The sequence below is a fragment of the Odocoileus virginianus genome, chromosome 20 (assembly GCF_023699985.2).
Source record: "Odocoileus virginianus isolate 20LAN1187 ecotype Illinois chromosome 20, Ovbor_1.2, whole genome shotgun sequence".
Lineage (NCBI taxonomy): Eukaryota > Metazoa > Chordata > Mammalia > Artiodactyla > Cervidae > Odocoileus > Odocoileus virginianus.
This window is the reverse complement of record NC_069693.1, coordinates 51,998,912-52,017,085: the sequence shown is the minus strand read 5'-3', so window position 1 is coordinate 52,017,085 and position 18,174 is coordinate 51,998,912. Positions and strand designations below refer to the sequence as shown.

Here is an 18,174-nt window from a genome sequence, read left to right as displayed (position 1 = left end):
AAGAATACCGGAGTGGGTTGCCATTTCCTATGGCAAAACATGGGGAAATGGGGCATGTAGATGGAGCTTGGGCTCAGGGTCCTTGTGGTATGGGGACTGAGGCTAGGGGAGAGAGAGACAGGAATGGGGCAGGGGAGGGCTCTCTATCTGGCTCTTAATTAATTTTGTGCACTTAGCGGCAAGGCTTCTCTTGCAGGCTAAGGCTTTCCTTAGCTTGCAATCCACCCAGGGCTATTCAGATAGTGAAGATTTCATTCAGACCCACAACCCAGCACTACTTTTTCATTCCAGGGTCCACCATGAGGTGGTAAGGTAGGAGACAACAGAAAATACTGACATGTGGAAAGTTCTTTGCTCAACACCTGGTGAGGAAGAACCTGTGGCAGCCCAAACATGCCTCAGCAGATAATTCTTATCTTTTACCCTTAACACACCTCCTGGAGAGGCTGACCCCTCTGACAGCTATGGCGTCAACTGTTTTATTGACAGAGTTCACGTGGGTCTCACATCCGTATTTGCTTACTATTTCCCAATCCTGATCAGTGTTTTGCATCAGCTGTGGGCCGGGAACCCTTGGCACACCCAGGAGGGGGCGGGCTGGTTCAGAGAACCCCAAGCAAGTGCTCCTGACAAGACCTTCTCAGCACTAGGCGCTCAGGGGCCAGACCTGATCTATGCCTAACGTTTTACTTCCTTGGGTTTTCACAAAGACTTGGAGGGCAGTGGCTTTCCTACTCTTTGCCAGCATGAGAGTCCTTTTGAAAACCAGAAGTTAATCTGGAAAAACCAGAAACTCTTCATGAGATTCCCCCATGACAGAAGCTACACCTTTAGTATCCTTTGAGAAAATATATAAAGAAGTTCTCAAACCCCTTGCAATAATTCTGCCTTTGCTCCACTGATAAGGTCTGCAGTTCACAGATTTGGAGCTTTCTTTGGTTATTTAGAGAATAGACAGTGGTGATTTTTCCATCCAAAATTGGTGATCCCATTTACTTATTTTCCCCCCATTTAATTATTTATAGCTCTGTGTGTGTGTGTGTGTGCATGCTTGCGCATGTGCCCTCAGTCGTGTCTGACTCTTTGCGACCCCATGGACTGTAGCCCATCAGGCTCCTCTGTTTATGGAACTTCCCAGGCAAGAATACTGGAGTGGGTTGCTATTTCCTATTCCAGATGGCTCTGTATCAGTACCCATCTGTATCAACATCTATTTCTATAATGAGCATCAGGTTCACAGTATTGGGTTAACATAATTTTGGTAATATGACAACACATTCCCCATGACTTTTGTATGCCCCACATTTGTGTGTGTGTGCATTAGTATCTATGTTCTTAAAAATGTGTAAGAACCTGGGAACCCATGACTCCATCCAAAAGCTAGGAACTTTCCAGTAGCTTACATTTGGCTAAGTGGTCCTCCCTCACTCTGTCCTCATGCTCCCTCTCAACGCAGAGTGTCTAACCCAACAGTGACTTTCATCTGTGGAGCACCTACTACGTACCAGGTGCCATACTAAGTACTTTATACTTATAACCTGGTCTAGGTCCCACCCTGTGGTAAGTGGCAGCCATCCTTTACCCCCATTTTCAGATGGGAAAGTTCAGAGAGGTGGGGGGCCTTGTCCAAGGTCATCTTGCAAGTGCTGATGACATGGAATTGGACCCAAGTCTGTCCAGTGGCAGAGTCCTTGCAGCCAGCCCCTGCACCATCCTATTCTGAGCCTCAGGCCTCAGCGCAGTCTGCAACGGGCATTCTGTGTCAGCAGTGTGGGGATCAGACGAGTCACTGGTAGCGAGGACTCTCAAAGATGGCAACACACTCAGGTCTCGTTCGCAAGGTACAAAGACTTAGGCTGCAAGCATGGGAAACACGCTGTCTCTTGGACATCTCAGTGAGCCCATGTCTCTTATTGGCACTTTGGGGAGCTGCCATGTGTGGCAGCTGGAAGCCAGGCTGGAGTTGACAAGGAAGCCAAAGAAGAAGCAGAAACAAACCCCACAGGATCTTGGTTCTGAGTCCCCTATTATGGCTCTGCTAGGATCTGGCCTCTTAGACTTGTGACTGCTATCATTGGACATATGCACCATTTGCTTCTGGTCTGTCCTCTGCTAGACTGAGTGCTCACTGTTTGTCTCATCATTGTATCCCTACCCGTTAGCCTGGCACTGGTGAACATGTGTAGAGTGAATGAAAGAAGGAATATGATCTAGGGGGTTGGGGTGGGTGTGTCATAAAATTCAACTAGACGTGGAGGTTGTTCTGGGGAGAGTATGGAAGTCCAGCAGAGGGAGACTGCAGACATCTGCCACCCCAAGAAGATGGCATTGGATTGGAAGATCGAAGTGGGAATGGAAGTTTTGCAGGCAGGGTAGGGAATAAGAGCATTCTGAGGGAAAGAACTGCATGTGCAAAGGCATGGAAGAGGGAAGGAAGACACTGATGCCCCAGGGATGGCTTCTGATGGCCTCAAAACCTATGTCTGACACCAGGACACTGTCACAGGCCTTGGCTCCGTGGAGGCAGAGATGAGCTGCCCTGAGACAAGGGTTTGATTGCTGTTAATAGAACCACCTGCCTCCAGGGCTCCAGGAGCCTGGGCTGGGCTCTGGAGAAGCAGTGCCTCATGTTGCTTAAAGCTTGTGCTCTGGGGACAGACCTGGGCTTGACTCTCTACCATCTTCTTTGCTTCCCCCTCCTTACCTGGCACCCGGAGTTGTCCCAAGTGCCCTGGACCTCGTCCCAGAAAACGCAATGGGACAGGAAGGTGGTGATGCCGACTGTGAGGTCCCTGCCGGGAGCCGGCTCCAGGTCAGACTCAGGGATCACGGTCAGATAGTAGACACCTTCTCCAAAATGCAGGTCCTCTGGGCTCAGGATCCACGTGGACAGCTCGTCTGCAGGAAGCAGTGGGTACGGGGGGTGGGGGTGGGGGTCCAGGTCAGCTGAAGCCTCGTGGAAGCTGCCTCTAATGTGCTGGGAGCAGGGCACCAGTGCCTGGGCAGGGAGGCAGACCCTGACGGTCTCCCTGATGCCCCAGGAGTAAGGAGAGCAGGCACGCCCAGCTCAGTGAGCTGAGTTGGCCCGAGGAGGCACAGATTCCGGCTTTGCTCCTCCCTGGCCGTGTGACTGTGGACTAGTTACTTAGCCTCTCTGTTTGTATCTGAAAAGTAAACGTTTCATTCATCCTCATCCCCAGGGGCTGTCAGGAAGACTGCAATGAGGTCAGTTCTGTGAGTGCTTGTCAGCTTATTCAGGGCATATAGTAATTGTTCACCTAGTATTGCCTAATAATAATAATCATACCACTAACAAAAATAAGTACTGAATGTAGCAAATGTTTTTTTTCTTTTTCTTTTTTTTCTCTATGGCTCTGATTTTCCAGTTTTAAGCTGGTCACACCCCCAGGAAGCAACTCAAGAGGCTGCCCTGGGTGGTGGGACTACCTGGAGCAGCCGTTGGCAGGAGGTGAGCCTGGGCATCGTAGCTGGTCTCATTGGGGTGGTAGCCATAGCCCAGGCTGAGCGTCAGTGGGGCGTCAGGTCTCCAGTGAAGCTGGATCACTAAAGCCGCGCTGCCTGACGTCAGGTTCACTCGCAGAGCTTCAGGTCTGCTCAGGTTCAGCACGGTTGGCTCGCCGTGTCCAAGCCGAGGCAGCAGGATCTGTATTCAGAAACAGTCAAATCAAGGGTGTGCCAGGACAGGAATGCCTGTGAACATCAGGGAGAGCCCCTGGGGAGCTGAAATCCAGCCTGCGCTCTGCTCTTTCCATTAGTTTCCTGAGGCTGCTATGACAATTGACCACAGCTTTGTGGCTTAGAACAACACAAGTTTATTCTGTTACAGCCCTGGAGGCCAGAAGCCCCCAAATCAGTTGCACGGGGCTACAGTTATCAGAGCTGTTTCCTTCTCGAGGTTCCAGGAGGGAGAGCCCACTTCTTTGCCTTTTCCAGTTTCTTGAAGTGCCTGCAGTCCTTGGCTCATGTACCCCTTCTTGCATCACCCAACCTGTTGATTCTGTCATCAAACTGCCTTTCCCCTGCCCCACCCACCTGCCACTTAGAAGGACCTCTCGATGACACTGGGCCCACCCAGGTGATCTCTATTTCAGGATCTTTAACTTAAATCACATCTGCAGAGTCACGTCTTGCCGTGTCAGCTGCCGTATTCACGGCTCAGGGATGAGGATGAGCATATCTTCGGGGCCTTTATTCAGCCCCTGCTCCTCAAGCTGTGCACCCTGGCTCAGGGCTGCACCTGCACAGAAAGTGCACGAGGATGGCTCTGGGCTCCAGAGCACAGGCTCAATAGTGGTACACAGGCTTGGTTGCTCCACAGCACGTGGGATCTTCCTGGACCAGGGATCAAACCCATGTCCCCTGCACTGGAGATGAAACCCAGGTCTCCTGTATTGCAGGCAGTCTCCTGAATTGCAGGTGGATTCTTAACCACAGAGCCACCAGGGAAGCCCTCACTGAGAGGATTAAAAATGTTATTATGTACAAAATCCTTAGCCAAGTGCCACATACACAGTAGCACTCAATTAGTTGCTGCTATTCCTCTGCTTTATCCTAATATTAGAACTTCTCATAACCACTCTCCATTTAATCAGCTCTCTGAATTAACTAATGCCCTCCACCCACTATTTATTATTTAATTAAAAAAAATTTTTGACTGCACCTCAAAGGTTGAATCTGGGACCACAGTAGTGAAAGCACCAAGTCCTAACCATTGGACCACCAGGGAATTCCTCCCATCCTTTTTCTTTTTTTAAATATGCATTTATTTGATTGAGCTGGATCTTAGTTGTGGCATGTGGGATCTAGTCCCCTGACCAGGGGTTGAACCAGTCATTTGAACATTCTTTATCACAGCATATATATAACCAAATAATATATAGTTTTATGTTAAATTACAATGTTTGCAATGCTTATAGTAGGGTAAGGATAATTTTTCATGATTCTCTTCTTTTTTTCTTTTCTCTTTCTTTCTTTTTTTGCCCAAACCACGCAGCTTATAGGATCTTAGTTCTCTGACCAGGGATTGAACCTAGGCCCTCAGTAGTGGAAATGTGAAGTCGTAACTACTGGACCGCCAGGTGATTCCCAAGGATTCTCTTCTTTAGTCTTTTTTTTTCATAACCAGCTAATTTTGGACCCAACCAAGTTGAAAAAGAATTCAGAAGTGCCACCTGACTTCTGAGCATACCCCAAGCCTACCTCGATATACTCCGACAGATTCTTCACAGGGATGCGTTGTCCACTAGGACTGGTCAGAGAGAGGCCACCCACAGTTCCGCTGACATCAAAGTGACCTCGGGCTGGAAAGGGGCTCTTGGGGAAGCTCATCATCTGAAACCAAGAACAGAGAGCATTAGCCAAGGCCCCCAAGGGCTGGAAGATAACCAGGCCCCTGTGTGAAGGAAAAGGTTTCCCCAGATGGGTGGATAGGTGGCCCTTGCCCTGTGGGGTGAATTAAAGGGCCCTATTTTTAGCTGCTGCTATCTTTCCTGGTGTGTGTGTGTGTGTGTGTGTGTGTGAGTGACCTTCAAGGCTGTGACCTCAGAAATCTGGGCCTAGAGACCTGATCATACTTGCTACAGCTGAGCAATTACTGGACTATGAACAGTGTGATACTTTCTTCTAGCAAAGGCACAAGGTTTCTAAGAGAAAGATGTTTGTCTGCTTTCTTGGAGGCTCAAGGAGCCGAGAGTCAAATATGCCCTAATTTGGGAAGGAAATGGCCCTGAGTTTACTTTTGCCTACTTATGGAATGGAGTCTGAAGAGCTTCATTTCCAAGGACTAATTAAACCAGGGCTGCTGGAGAAATTCCATTATACAGTGGAAAGAGGATGGCCGGGGGAGTCAGAAGGCCTGGGTCTGTCACTTTGCTAGTCGCCTCGGGCAAGTCACTGAACACACCTGTAAAATGGGCTTAATTAATTGATAGAACTGTTAGCAACATGAATGAAAAACATGTGTGCCAGTGCTTTACAAACTGTAAAGGTCTGTTGCTAAGGGTGTTCTTTCTATTGTTACCCTTATGTCCACATGCTCCTGATAGTCCTCCTTGGAGCCAAGGGAGAGGGTAGCAGGCAAGGTGAAGGTCGCAGAACTGGCTGCAGCAATGTGCACCGTGGAGCCTCGCCAACTCCGGGGCTGTATTCTGTCCACAAGGTGAGAACGGAGGTGCCGGGAGAGAGAAGAGAAGGCCAGTGTCAGAGGATGATCTGCCCGGTCTAGCACTGCATGGGGACTAGCTTTAGCATCAGTGCCTCTTTCGAGATCCCCTTAGATCAGTAGTCCCCAGCGTTCTGTCACCAGGGACCGGTTTCATGGGAGACAAATTTTCCAAGGACCAGGTAGGGGGATGGCTTGGGGATGATTCAAGCACATTACACTTATTGTGCACTTTATTTCTATTATTATTACATCAGCTCCACCTCAGACCATCAGGCATTAGACCTCAGAGACCTGCCTTACTCAGATGATTCTGTGTTTGCATCAGTGGGAGCAGCATAAAAGGCAGGTGATGCCTCAAGGCTGGGCAGGTGGCCCCACGAGGACAGGGCTTTGGCCTGCCTTGTCTCCTGTGGCACCCCAGTGCCTAGGGCAGTGCCTGGCATGTGATGGTGGTCAATACATGTTTTGTTGAACGTAGACACTTCTCCAGACCTATCTCCCCAACCTACTTGACCTCCTATGAGACTGTCTTTCCTGGCCTTTAACCTCATCCCATCTGAGTAGACTGGGGACCTGGTTTCAGATCCTAGTTGTGATCACAGTGCTGCTCTGGCAAACTGCCCCTGGGATCCAGGAAGGCAGCTGTGGCAGAAGAACCAAGGGAGGGTGCTCAGTGCTAAGGGTCCCAAAAATGCCTGCAGCATCGTCTAGTCCCCGATCATCAGGGGGTGGCATGGAAGGGGGAGATCATTCCCAGCTGCTGAAGGAGGGCTCAGTGAAAGGAGGCTGGCACTCCTTGGGGAAATGCCTAAGGCCAGAGTGTCTGGAAGCCCATAGTCCACAGAGCAGCGGGCTTGCCAGGTACTGAGTGAAGTTAAAAGTGGGTTGGTCCCCCGCATTCAGCCCCCTTCGCTGCACAGTTCAATATGACCCAACTCTCGAGACACATGGACGGCTCTGACACTGGCATGGCATTTAGCACCTCCCTTCCTATGCTGTACAAACCCGGAGTGGGGACCTTCTCTCAGTGAAAAGCCCTTCCCACTTCTAGGTCCCATCACTCACCCCCTGCCTCCCACCAGGTGGGTCTCCTGGGTTCTGCCTGTCCCAGGGTCATGGGATGTGGATGTGGAGTGTACCAGGTCAGGGGATGAACTTCTTGGGGCACCCACAGTACAGCAGATTACCTGTTTGTGTACACAGAGATGGAGGGGGTGGTCACTGTGGCCGGAAGTCTCCCAGGTAGTCTCCCCAGCAGGAGGGCGACCTGCACGTGCTCTGCAGCTTCCAGCAGCTGGGACACTGTGGCCATCTGGAAAAGGAAGCAGGGGACCAGTGCTGTGGGCCGGTCTCCATATACCACCTCTGGCTGCTGCCACCAAGCTCATGTGGGCCTTCAGCAGAAGCAAGGCAGAGACTCGAATGGGGTGCACTGCACCAAGTACCCGGTGCTGTAGGGAATTGGGCATAAACACTGAGAAGATTCCAAGCTCTACAAGCAGGTGCTTTTACCACCCTGTTTGGCAGACGGGGAGACAGAGGCACAGAGAGAGTGGTGACTTGTGGAGGCCATGCGTTGATTAGGGGAAGCTGCAGAACCACGGGGAGGCTCACTGTGTGCCTGCCTCTGCTGCTCCACTGGACCCTGAGGTCCACCCTCAGCCCAGGTCTTATTCGAGGGGAAATGGAAAGTCATAGGCGGAGCCATTGCGTGGAGTCAACCAGGCTCAAACTACTCCCCCAAGCCCGCTCAAGCCTGGAGTGAAGATGCAGCCTTGCTGAAGCCAAGGCAGGCGTGAGGGCCAGGAGGGCTTGACATTTGTGCAGATTTCCTATCAGAGCACAGATCATGTGTGCATGTGTACATACATCTGATACATGTGTGAATGTGTGTATGTGTGTGTTGAGGACGATCGTGTGTGAATATAAGTATTTGAGTGTGTTTATGTGGGTATGTAAACACACTCAAATACCTATATGAGTGTGTTTATGTGGGTATGTAAACACACTCAAATACCTATATGAGTGTGTTTATGTGGGTATGTACTGGAGAAGGGAAGGGCAAACCACTTCAGCATTCTTGCCTTGAGAACCCCATGAACAGTATGAAAAGGCAAAAAGATAGGACACTGAAAGAGGAACTCCCCAGGTTGGTAGGGGCCCAATATGCTACTGGAGATCAGTGGAGAAATAACTCCAGAAAGAATGAAGAGACGGAACCAAAGCAAAAACAACACCCAGTTGTGGATGTGACTGGTGATGGAAGTAAAGTCCAGTGCTGTAAAGAGGAATATTGCATAGTAACCTGGAATGTTAGGTCCATGAATCAAGGCAAATTGGAAGTGGTCAAATAAGAGATGGCAAGAGTGAACTAAAATGGACCAGAATGGGTGAATTTAACTCGGATGACCATTATATCTACTACTGTGGGCAAGAATCCCTCAGAAGAAATGGAGTAGCCATCACAGTCAACAAGAGTCCGAAATGCAGTACATGGGTGCAATCTCAAAAACAACAGAATGATCTCTGTTCGTTTCCAAGGCAAACCATTCAATATCACAGTAATCCAAGTCTATGCCCTGACCAGTAATGCTGAAGAAACTGAAGTTGAATGGTTCTATGAAGACCTACAAGACCTTCTAGAGCTAGCACCCAAAAAAGATGTTCTTTTCATTATGGAATGATCTTTTCATCACTGGAATGCAAAAGTAGGAAATCAAGAAATACCTGGAGTAATAGGCAAATTTGGCCTTGGAGTACAGAATGAAGCAGGGCAAAGGCTAATAGTTTTGCCAAGAGAATGCACTGGTCATAGCAAACACCCTCTTCCAACAACACAAGAGAAGACTGGACATCACCTGATGGTCAATACTGAAATCTAATTGATTATATTCTTTGCAGTCAAAGATGGAGAAGCTCTATACAGTCAGCAAAAACAAGACCAGGAGCTGACTGTGGCTCAGATCATGAACTCCTTATTGCCAAATTCAGACTTAAATTAAAGAAAATAGTGAAAACCACTAGATCATTCAGGTATGACCTAAGTCAAATTCCTTACCATTATACAGTGGAAGTGAGAAGTAGATTTGAGGGATTAGATCTGATAGAGTACCTGAAGAACTGTGGATGGAGGTTCGTGACATTGTACAGGAGGCAGGGATCAAGACCATCCCCAAGAAAAAGAAATGCAAAAAGGCAAAATTGCTGTCTGAGGAGGCCTTACAAATAGCTGTGAAAAGAAGAGAAGCAAAGGCAAAGGAGAAAAAGGAAGATGTTCCCATTTGAATGCAGAGTTCCAAAGAATAGCCAGGAGAGGTAAGAAAGCCTTCCTCAGCGATCAGTGCAAATAAATAGAGGAAAACAATAGAGTGGGAAAGACTAGAGATTTCTTCAAAAAAATTAGAGATACCAAGGGAACATTTCATGCAAAGATGGGCTCAATAAAGGACAGAAATGGTATGGACTGAACAGAAGCAGAAGATATTAAGAAGAGGTGGCAAGAATACACAGAAGAACTGTACAAAAAAGATCTTCATGACCCAGATAATCACAATGGTGTGATCACTCACCTAGAGACAGACATCCTGGAATGTGAAGTCAAGTGGGCCTTAGGAAGCATCACTACCAACAAAGCTAGTGGAGGTGATAGAATTCCAGTTGAACTATTTCAAAGCCTAAAAGATGATGCTGTGAAAGTGCTTCACTCAATATGCCAGCAAATTTGGAAAACTCAGCAGTGGCCACAGGACTGGAAAAGGTCATTTTCATTCCAGTCCCAAAGAAAGACAATGCCAAAGAATGCTCAAACTACCGCACAATTGCACTCATCTCACATGCTAATAAAGTAATGCTCAGAATTCTCCAAGCCAGGCTTCAGCAATATGTGAACCGTGAGCTTCCAGATCTTCAAGCTGGTTTTAGAAAAGGCAGAGGAACCAGAGATCAAATTGCCAACATCTGCTGGATCATTGAAAAAGCAAGAGAGTTCCAGAAAAACATCTATTTCTGCTTCATTGACTACGCCAAAACCTTTGACTATGTGGATCACAACAAACTGTGGAAAATTCTGAAAGAGATGGGCATACCAGACCACCTGACCTGCCTCTTCAGAAATCTGTATGGAGGTCAAGAAGTACCAGTTAGAACCTGATGTGGAACAATGGACTGGTTCCAAATCAGGAAAGGAGTATGTCAAAACTGTATATTGTCACCCTGCCTATTTAACTTATATGCAGAGTACAACATGTACTCTGGTGGGTTGGAGGAAGCACAAGCTGGAGTCAAGATTGCCGGGAGAAATATCAATAACCTCAGATATGCAGATGACACCACCCTTATGGGAGAAAGTGAAGAGTAACTAAAGAGCCTCTTGATGAAAGTGACAAAGGAGAGTGAAAAAGTTGGCTTAAAACTCAACATTCAGAAAACTAAGATCATGGCATCTGGTCCCATCACTTCATGGCAAATAGATGGGGAAACAGTGGCAGACTTTATTTTTTTGGGCTCCAAAATCACTGCAGATGGTAACCACAGCCATGAAATTAAAAGATGCTTGCTCCTTGGAAGAAAAGTTATGACCAACCTAGATAGCATATTAAAAAGCAGAGACATAACTTGGCCAACAAAGGTCTGTCTAGTCAAAGCTATGGTTTTTCCAGTAGTCATGTATGGATGTGAGAGTTGGACTACAAAGAAAGCTGAGCGCCGAAGAATTAATGCTTTTGAACTGTGGTGTTGGAGAAGACTCTTGAGAGTCCCTTGAACAGCAAGGAGATCCAGCCAGTCCATTCTAAAGGAGATCAGTCCTGGGTGTTCATTGGAAGGACTGATGTTGAAGCTGAAACTCCAATACTTTGGTCACCTGATGTGAAGAACTGACTCATTGGAAAAGACCCTGATGCTGGGAAAGATTGAAGGCAGGAGGAGAAGGGGACGACAGAGGATGAGATGGTTGGATGGCATCACCGACTCAATGGACATGAGTTTGAGTAAGCTCCCGGAGTTGGTGATGGACAGGGAGGCCTGGCCTGCTGCGGTTCATGGGGTCGCAAAGAGTTGGACACAACTGAGTGACTGAACTGAACTGAATTGATGTGGGTATGTGTGAGTGGAAGTGTGTGGATGTGTGTCTGAGTAGATGTGGCTTGAGGGTGTGGGAGTATAAATATCTGTGCATGAATGAGTGTGTATGTATGTGATTTTGTGTGATTGCAACTACATGTGAGAGTCTGTGTGTGTATGACTGTAGCTGAATGTGAAGTTATGAGTGTGTGCAGGAGTGTGTGCTTTGAGGTATACGTGAAAGTGTAAGTGATGGCTCTCAGTGTGTGTGAATGTGTGTGTGTGTGCAGTCATGTTTGTGCATGTGGTAAGTGTGTGGCTGTGTGTTTGAGTGTGCCTGTGTGGCCACCGTAAGAATGGGACGGGAGTGCCACACAGTAAAGGGCTGTGCAGCAGCAGGAGGTGGGTTTTGCGTCTCCATCCTGATGACGTGCTGGAACGACCTGTCTCCTAAAGATGCTCTGTGTCCTTGGCTGAGTGAACCTGGAGTTCAGACTTGTGAGAGTGAGCATACGATCTCTCCAATCGGATGAAGCAGAGCGTGTCAGCTTACTACAGGTGAGGAGATGAGGCTGTAGGAAGTGTCCTTGCCCACGGCACAAGGCTTGTACATGACGAAGGCAGAGTTCCAACTCAGGCCACCTCGTTTGAAGCCTGTGCTCAGTCTGCTGCACCATGCCACCTCCCAGGAGCTCCTGTCCTGGAGCCTTTCTGTCAGCTCCTAGAAGGGCCTTTAACCGCCACACCTCAGTTTCCTCATCTGCACGATGTGGAGAAGGATCCACCTAGAAACGCTGGTGTGAGCTGGGCATATGGTTAGCATGAGGTCCACATCTGGGCTGGGACACCCACCTGGCTGCCATTGGCCTGTGCAGGCTCTTCTGACTGGTCCCTCAGGGAAGCTTCCAGCACATTACCCACAGCCTGGAGCAGGTCCCTGGTGGCCGCCTGGCGCCTCCGGTCCTCAGGATGGGCCTCGGCACTCACTGCCAACAGGCTCTCGCTGGCATGCTGCAGAGCCCAGCCGGCCTCCCGCTGGCTCACCCAGGGGAGGAGGAAGAATAGCATGAGGCCCTGTCTGGAACAGACCACCCCCTGAACCCCTCCAGGGACCAGCACTGCGGTGGAAGGGAGCACGTGGGGACTCAAGCCAGGGGAAATCTGGGCCAGGCCCGTCACACCAGCTGCCTGTGTCAGGGACTGGAGGCCAGGTGTTCCTTCCCTGCCGTGTGCTCAGTTCCTTCAGGACAGTAGCCTTCTCCATCTCAGAGTCTTTCCCAGAGTGGCTTGCACAATGCCCAGCACATAGTAGGCATTCAGTAAACATTCACTGACTGGGGACAGCTGGCTGGCTGGCTGGCTGGCCAGACACAGCACTTATTCCAATTTTGTAATCATATATGTACTTGTGAAGTTATTTTTTCAGTATCTGGTCACCCCAGGGGTCTAAAAGTGCCATGAAGGCACAGGCCATGTCTATGGGGTTTGCTGCTGAATTTTCTATGAATTGCATAGTACCTGGCACATACTAGGTGTTTAGGGAGCATTTGTTAAAGGAATGAATAAATTAACACGTGGATAAATGAATGAAAGCTCAGGAATATATATGTATAGATGTATATGCATAGAATGGGTGCATGAGAAAATGGATGTGTTAAGTGGGACGAGTGATCAGGGTCCCAGAAATAAAGGTCAGGACTTAGTGGATGGGAACTACTCACCTGGGCCAAGGGCGTGAGCTCCTCACTGCGCTGGGTCACCTCTTTCAGCACCTCGGCCAGCCCCCGCACCCTCTGCATGTCCCCTCTGGTGGCACTGACCACAGACAGTGACCCCAGGATGCGTTCTCTGACCTTGGGAAAGACAAAGGAAGGTGGGGGGAGTAATGTAATTCCAGCGGCTTGATGAGGCTGTCCCAGAAAGATCTGAGGTCTGAGAAAGTGACCAGAAAAGTGACCAGGCTCATGTGGGGTCTTCCAAAGCTGATAAATCTCTGTTTGTCTCCTAGGATGTACGGTAGGCAGAATGATAGCCTCCCAAAGATAGGCACACCCTAGTCCCTGAAACCTGTGCATGTGTTACTCACATGACAAGAGACACTTGGGCAGAATCTCTGTGGAGCTTTGATTAAATTAAGGATTCTGAGATGGGGAGCGTATGCTGTACTTACCAGGTGGGACCAGTGTAATTACAGGGGTCCCTGTGACTTTTTTCTCCTTTATTTTTTTCAAACTTTAAACTTTCTATTTTGAATCAGGTGTAGCCTGTTAGCAATGTTGTGATAGTTCCGGGTGAATGGTGAAAGGATGCAGCCATACATGTACACATATCCATTCTCCCCTCCAACCCTCCTCCCATCCAGGCTGCCACATAGCAGTGAGCAGAGTTCCCTGTGCTGGACAGTAGGTCCTTGTTGGTTATCCATTTTAAACACTGCAGTGTGTACATGACCTTCTCAGACTCTGCAACTCTCCCTTCCCCCTCCAGCAACCATATTTTCATTTTCTGAGTCTTCATGGGGCCTTTAAAAGAGGGAGCTAGGAGGGTCAGAGTCAGAGAAGGAGATGTGATGCTGGAGGCAGAGGTGGCAGAGAGGGAGACGGAAGACAGGAGGAGAAGGGGGAGGCAGTGGAGGGAGGAGGTTTGAAGATGCTGGTGTTGAAAATGGAACCGGCAACGTGGACAGCTTCCAGAAGCTGGAAAAGCCAATAGATGGATTCTTGCCTGTAGCCTCCAGACAGCTCACAGCCCTGCCAACACCTTGGCTTTAGCCCCAGTGAAACTTGTTTCCTTCACACTCCTTTCCTCCAGAATGGTAAGATAAGACATTTGTGTCATTTTAAGTCATGAAGTTTATGGTTATTTGTTACAGCAGCAGGAGGAAACTAATACAGGATGTCTCAAGCTTTTTCCAGTTCTTCAAATCAAATCTGTAAAATCTGGCATTATTTTAAAACAAATGGTCTCATTGTGACTCAAATGGCGTGAAATTCAGAAACTGGCTTACTGTGATGGCTCAGTGTGGGTGGGAGAGCTTGTTGCAAGCGTAGGTCCCTGTGTGCTTTGGGGGGCACTGGGGACAAGGCTCCCTCCAGTCCCCCCGCCAACTCCAGCTTTAAGCCAGACCTCTTGGAGCATCTGGGGGAACATGCTTTCTAAGCCCTAACGAGGGGCTGGCCAGGGACTGGCTTTGGTTGAGGCAGATAAAACCTAAGAATATAATTTTAGCATTGCCCCATCGAACTTTCTGTGTTGATAGAAATGTTCTATCCTTGTGCTTGTCCAGTAACATAGCCGCTTGCCAAATGTAACTACGTATTAAGCCCTTAGAATGTGGCTAGTGCAACCAGAGAACTGGATTTTTAACTTTATTTCATTAAAATACATTTTAATTTAAAAACAGGTGGCCAGATATGGCTTATAGCAACCATCTGGGAGAACACAAATAGAGGTGAACTTTCGCTCTCACCCTCCTGTCCCGCTCGCTACTCACAATTTGCTCATCTAATCGCCTAACAGTCTTTGAGGCTTCCCTGGTGGCTCAGTGATAAAGAACTCACCTGCCAATGCAGGAGACGAGGGTTCTACCCCTCGGTCAGGAAGGAACCCCTAGAGAAGGAAATGGCAACCCACTCCAGTGTTCTTGCCTGGGAGATCCCATGGACAGAGGAGCCTGGCAGGCAACAGTCCATGGAGTTGCAAAGAGTCAGACACGACTGAGCAACTGAAAAACAACAGCTGCAGAGTCTGAGCGTGCCTGCTGCCAGCCAGGCTTCCGTTCAGGCTACAGCTTGGGTAGAGGGAAGAACAGGCCTGTCTGTGAGGGGACTCGTATCAGAATGTTCTGGAGGGAAACTCAGGTGAGTAATGGATGACCTCACATTTGCCTCTGCACATCTTCCCCATCCTTGGTCGCCATCCTGGAGGCTGCCTGCATGGAGATGTCAGTGGCTGCTGGGCCTCTGGCCTGTGGATTCATTCGCGGGCAGGAGGAGAGAGTGGGAAGCTTTGTTGCAGGCACCCTCCCTGCCAGGGTTGCCGGCCTCATCCTTCAAAACCACCACTCCTACCGGGGAGCCCCCTCCACACACAGCTGCCCCTTCAGGATGCTGGTCACTTCAGGGTAATCCCCTGGGGTCCTGTGTCCTCTCTCATTTGTTTCTGAAACTTTGCCCCCAGTTTTCTCAACAGAGCCCTTCTTAAAGTCCCCTCCATTGCCCAATGAGAGCTTGACATCTGTCTCCCACCAGGACCCCAGTATTTCACTAGAAGACCTGGGGTCAGGCTATGTAGTCTGTGTGCTTAGGATCATAGGGCATCCAAAAGGAAGTTCCCTTCCAAAGGGAAGCATGTAAGACATGCTCAGGGTGAATGAGAGCCAGGAGGCATTGTGTGCATGTGTGTTGGGGCCGGGGGGCTAAGTGGGGAGAAAGGCTAGGGTGAGAGGGCTGGAGGTGGGCAGGGGAAGAGCCAACCTGGGTTTGCTCCTGTCTTCACTACCTGCTGGAAATGTGGACCTGGGAAAGCTGCTCACATCCTCTGCAGTGTGCTCAGAGCTCTCATGCAAACCCTTCAGGGTCCAGAGGAGTCTGTCCTCTGTCCCCCACACCCAGCAGGTGTGTGTGACGCTGTGTGCGGTGAGTGCAGGCAGATGCCTAGGAGCATGCATTGAGAGTGGAAGTAACCATGCCTTCTGCCAGAGTTGTTTATACTAGGTTGTATCACATGGAATAGCCATATTCATGAATTAAAGCTGTTTGAATGTTGGCAATTTTCCTGTGATTTGACTCATAGCTACAGTGAATGTAATTCTGAACATTCACCACAACCTTGTAAGGAAAATACTATTATTGTCCCTGTTTTCCAGATGGGAAAACTGAGGCTTAGAGAATTTCAGTCTTGGGCCTGACAATAGAAATGGTAAGTAGCAGAGCTGGGACAGCATCAAACCATGAACTGTATGACCAAGACAGGGTAACTTTTCTCCTCTGGGTCTCAGTTTCATCTCCTTCCTGATGCGAAGAACTGACTCATTGGAAAAGACCCTGATGATGGGAAAGATTGAAGGCGGGAGAAGGGGACAACAGAGGACAAAATGGTTGGATGGCATCACCGACTCGATGGACATGAATTTGAGTAAGCTCTGGGAGTTGGTGATGGACAGGGAAGCCTGGCGTGCTGCAGTCCGTGGGATCGAATAGAGTCGGACACGACTGTGCGACTGAACTGAATTGAATAGGAAGAGACGGGAGTGGTACCCTCTAAATTCCCTCCCACCCTAGAAACCTGTGGTTCCATGAAGTTGAGCAGAGAAAGGTTGCTTTCATTTTATGTCACTCACTGAAAGTACTGGAAAGGAGACATGACATCAACTTGGGAGACACCAAAGATTTCCCCACGGATCCATGGACCCCACTCCCCTCCCCAGATGGCTGCATGCAGACCCCAGGGCCCCAGCAAAAGGACAGAGTCCATTGGGAGCACCTTGTGTCTGGTGTCCACTCTCGGCAGCTGCCTGGAGCCCAGCCCCTGGTCCAGTACGGATGACACGGCCCTGGCCATCTGGAAGAGCCGCTCAGGGCCACGCCCACCCTGCAGAATGGCGGTGACATTGTCCCACACTGTGGCCTGGAATGCTTCTTCCTCCACACAGGTGTGTCCAGGTCCCACCTAACAGGAGACCAGAGATGTGCTCAGAGTAGGAGGACCTCAACCCACCAGTTCTTGTTCTAGAATCTGGAGCCTGAAGGCCCAGCCTGCACATGGTGAAGCAGAGTATGGCTGGATGGCTTTACCTGGCATGAGCGCTCCCCCCAGGGCTTCAGGGCAGTGGACCCACTTGTGCTGATGGCCACCTGAAGCAAATCTCGGGCAGGCCATGACTTCACCTCTCATTGTTCTCCTCATTGTGCCCTCAGGTCTTTCCATCCACCTGGCTCCTCACCTTTGAAACTGACTTGAAATTTTATCCAACCTCTTCCTTATAGACGTAGTGGCTGATCTTGGTCCTCCTTCCTCTGAACTCTGAAGGCACTGGTCTAACTCATCTCTAGGTTCTTCTGCCCCCACCTCTCTCAGGTACCCCACCCCAAATCCCCTGGATCCTTCCCCTGTACTGGCCACTAGTCATAAGATCTACAAAGGGAGATACTAGGTCTGTTTTGCCCATGGCTGTATCCCCAGGACCAGGCATGTGGTAGGTGCTCTGTAAATATATGTTGAAGGAATGAATGAATAAACCCTCATACGGTCATGCCCTTGGCTCCTTTCAACCCCACCACCCTCTTGGTGAAGTTCAGACAAGTCAAGAAGTTATCTCAGGGACTTTTCTGGTGGTCCACTGGTTAAGAATCTGTCCTGTGATGCAGAAGACATGGGTTCAGTCCCTGGTTGGGGAACTAAGATCCTGCATGCCATGGGGCAAATAAGCCTGTGCACCACAACTAGAGAGTCCATGCACCACAATGAAAGATTCTACATGATGCAACCAAGATCCCACGTGCCACAAGTAAGACCCAACACAGCCAAGCAAAGAAATAAATTAATTAAATAAATAAATAAACAAACAAAAAAGAACTTGTCTCAGTAGAGGAGCAGTGGCTACCACTCACCTTAACCATTGCCTGGGTCTGCTGTCTGCCCCCCGCGTGATTGGAGACAGAAATGACCACTGTCAGCATGAAGTCATTGTTTTCCTTTCCAAGTGGCAGGTAAACTGATGGGAGGGCAGGTTCAGGGCCACAGTGTAGACAGGAACCTGGCAAATGGACATTGAATAATTAAGGGGGCATTCTCAGGTCTCAGGGTGACTGTAAGTCCACTAAGTTAGAGCCTGATGACAAGGACACAAAAGCCACAGCTCGTGAGGTCACGGCAGGGACTCTTGGACTCCATAATTCCCAGGATAAGACAGAGTTTATGCTGATCCA

The 18,174-nt window shown here is 49.1% G+C and overlaps 1 protein-coding gene across 1 annotated transcript in view; it reads right to left on the bottom strand.

Moving 5' to 3' along the window:
• The window catches only part of LOC110143931 (polycystin-1-like protein 2), a 106,035-nt gene that overhangs the window by 39,262 nt on the left and 48,599 nt on the right, over window positions 1-18,174 (bottom strand). Inside the window, exons 15-23 of the mRNA XM_070451499.1 lie at window positions 17,857-18,002; window positions 16,730-16,915; window positions 12,967-13,098; window positions 12,098-12,280; window positions 7,372-7,496; window positions 6,041-6,167; window positions 5,221-5,352; window positions 3,448-3,664; window positions 2,705-2,898 (exon numbers count right to left, since the gene is read on the bottom strand). Of these exons, the coding sequence (XP_070307600.1) occupies window positions 2,705-2,898; window positions 3,448-3,664; window positions 5,221-5,352; window positions 6,041-6,167; window positions 7,372-7,496; window positions 12,098-12,280; window positions 12,967-13,098; window positions 16,730-16,915; window positions 17,857-18,002 (1,442 nt within the window). The remainder of the gene's footprint in view (window positions 1-2,704; window positions 2,899-3,447; window positions 3,665-5,220; window positions 5,353-6,040; window positions 6,168-7,371; window positions 7,497-12,097; window positions 12,281-12,966; window positions 13,099-16,729; window positions 16,916-17,856; window positions 18,003-18,174) is intronic.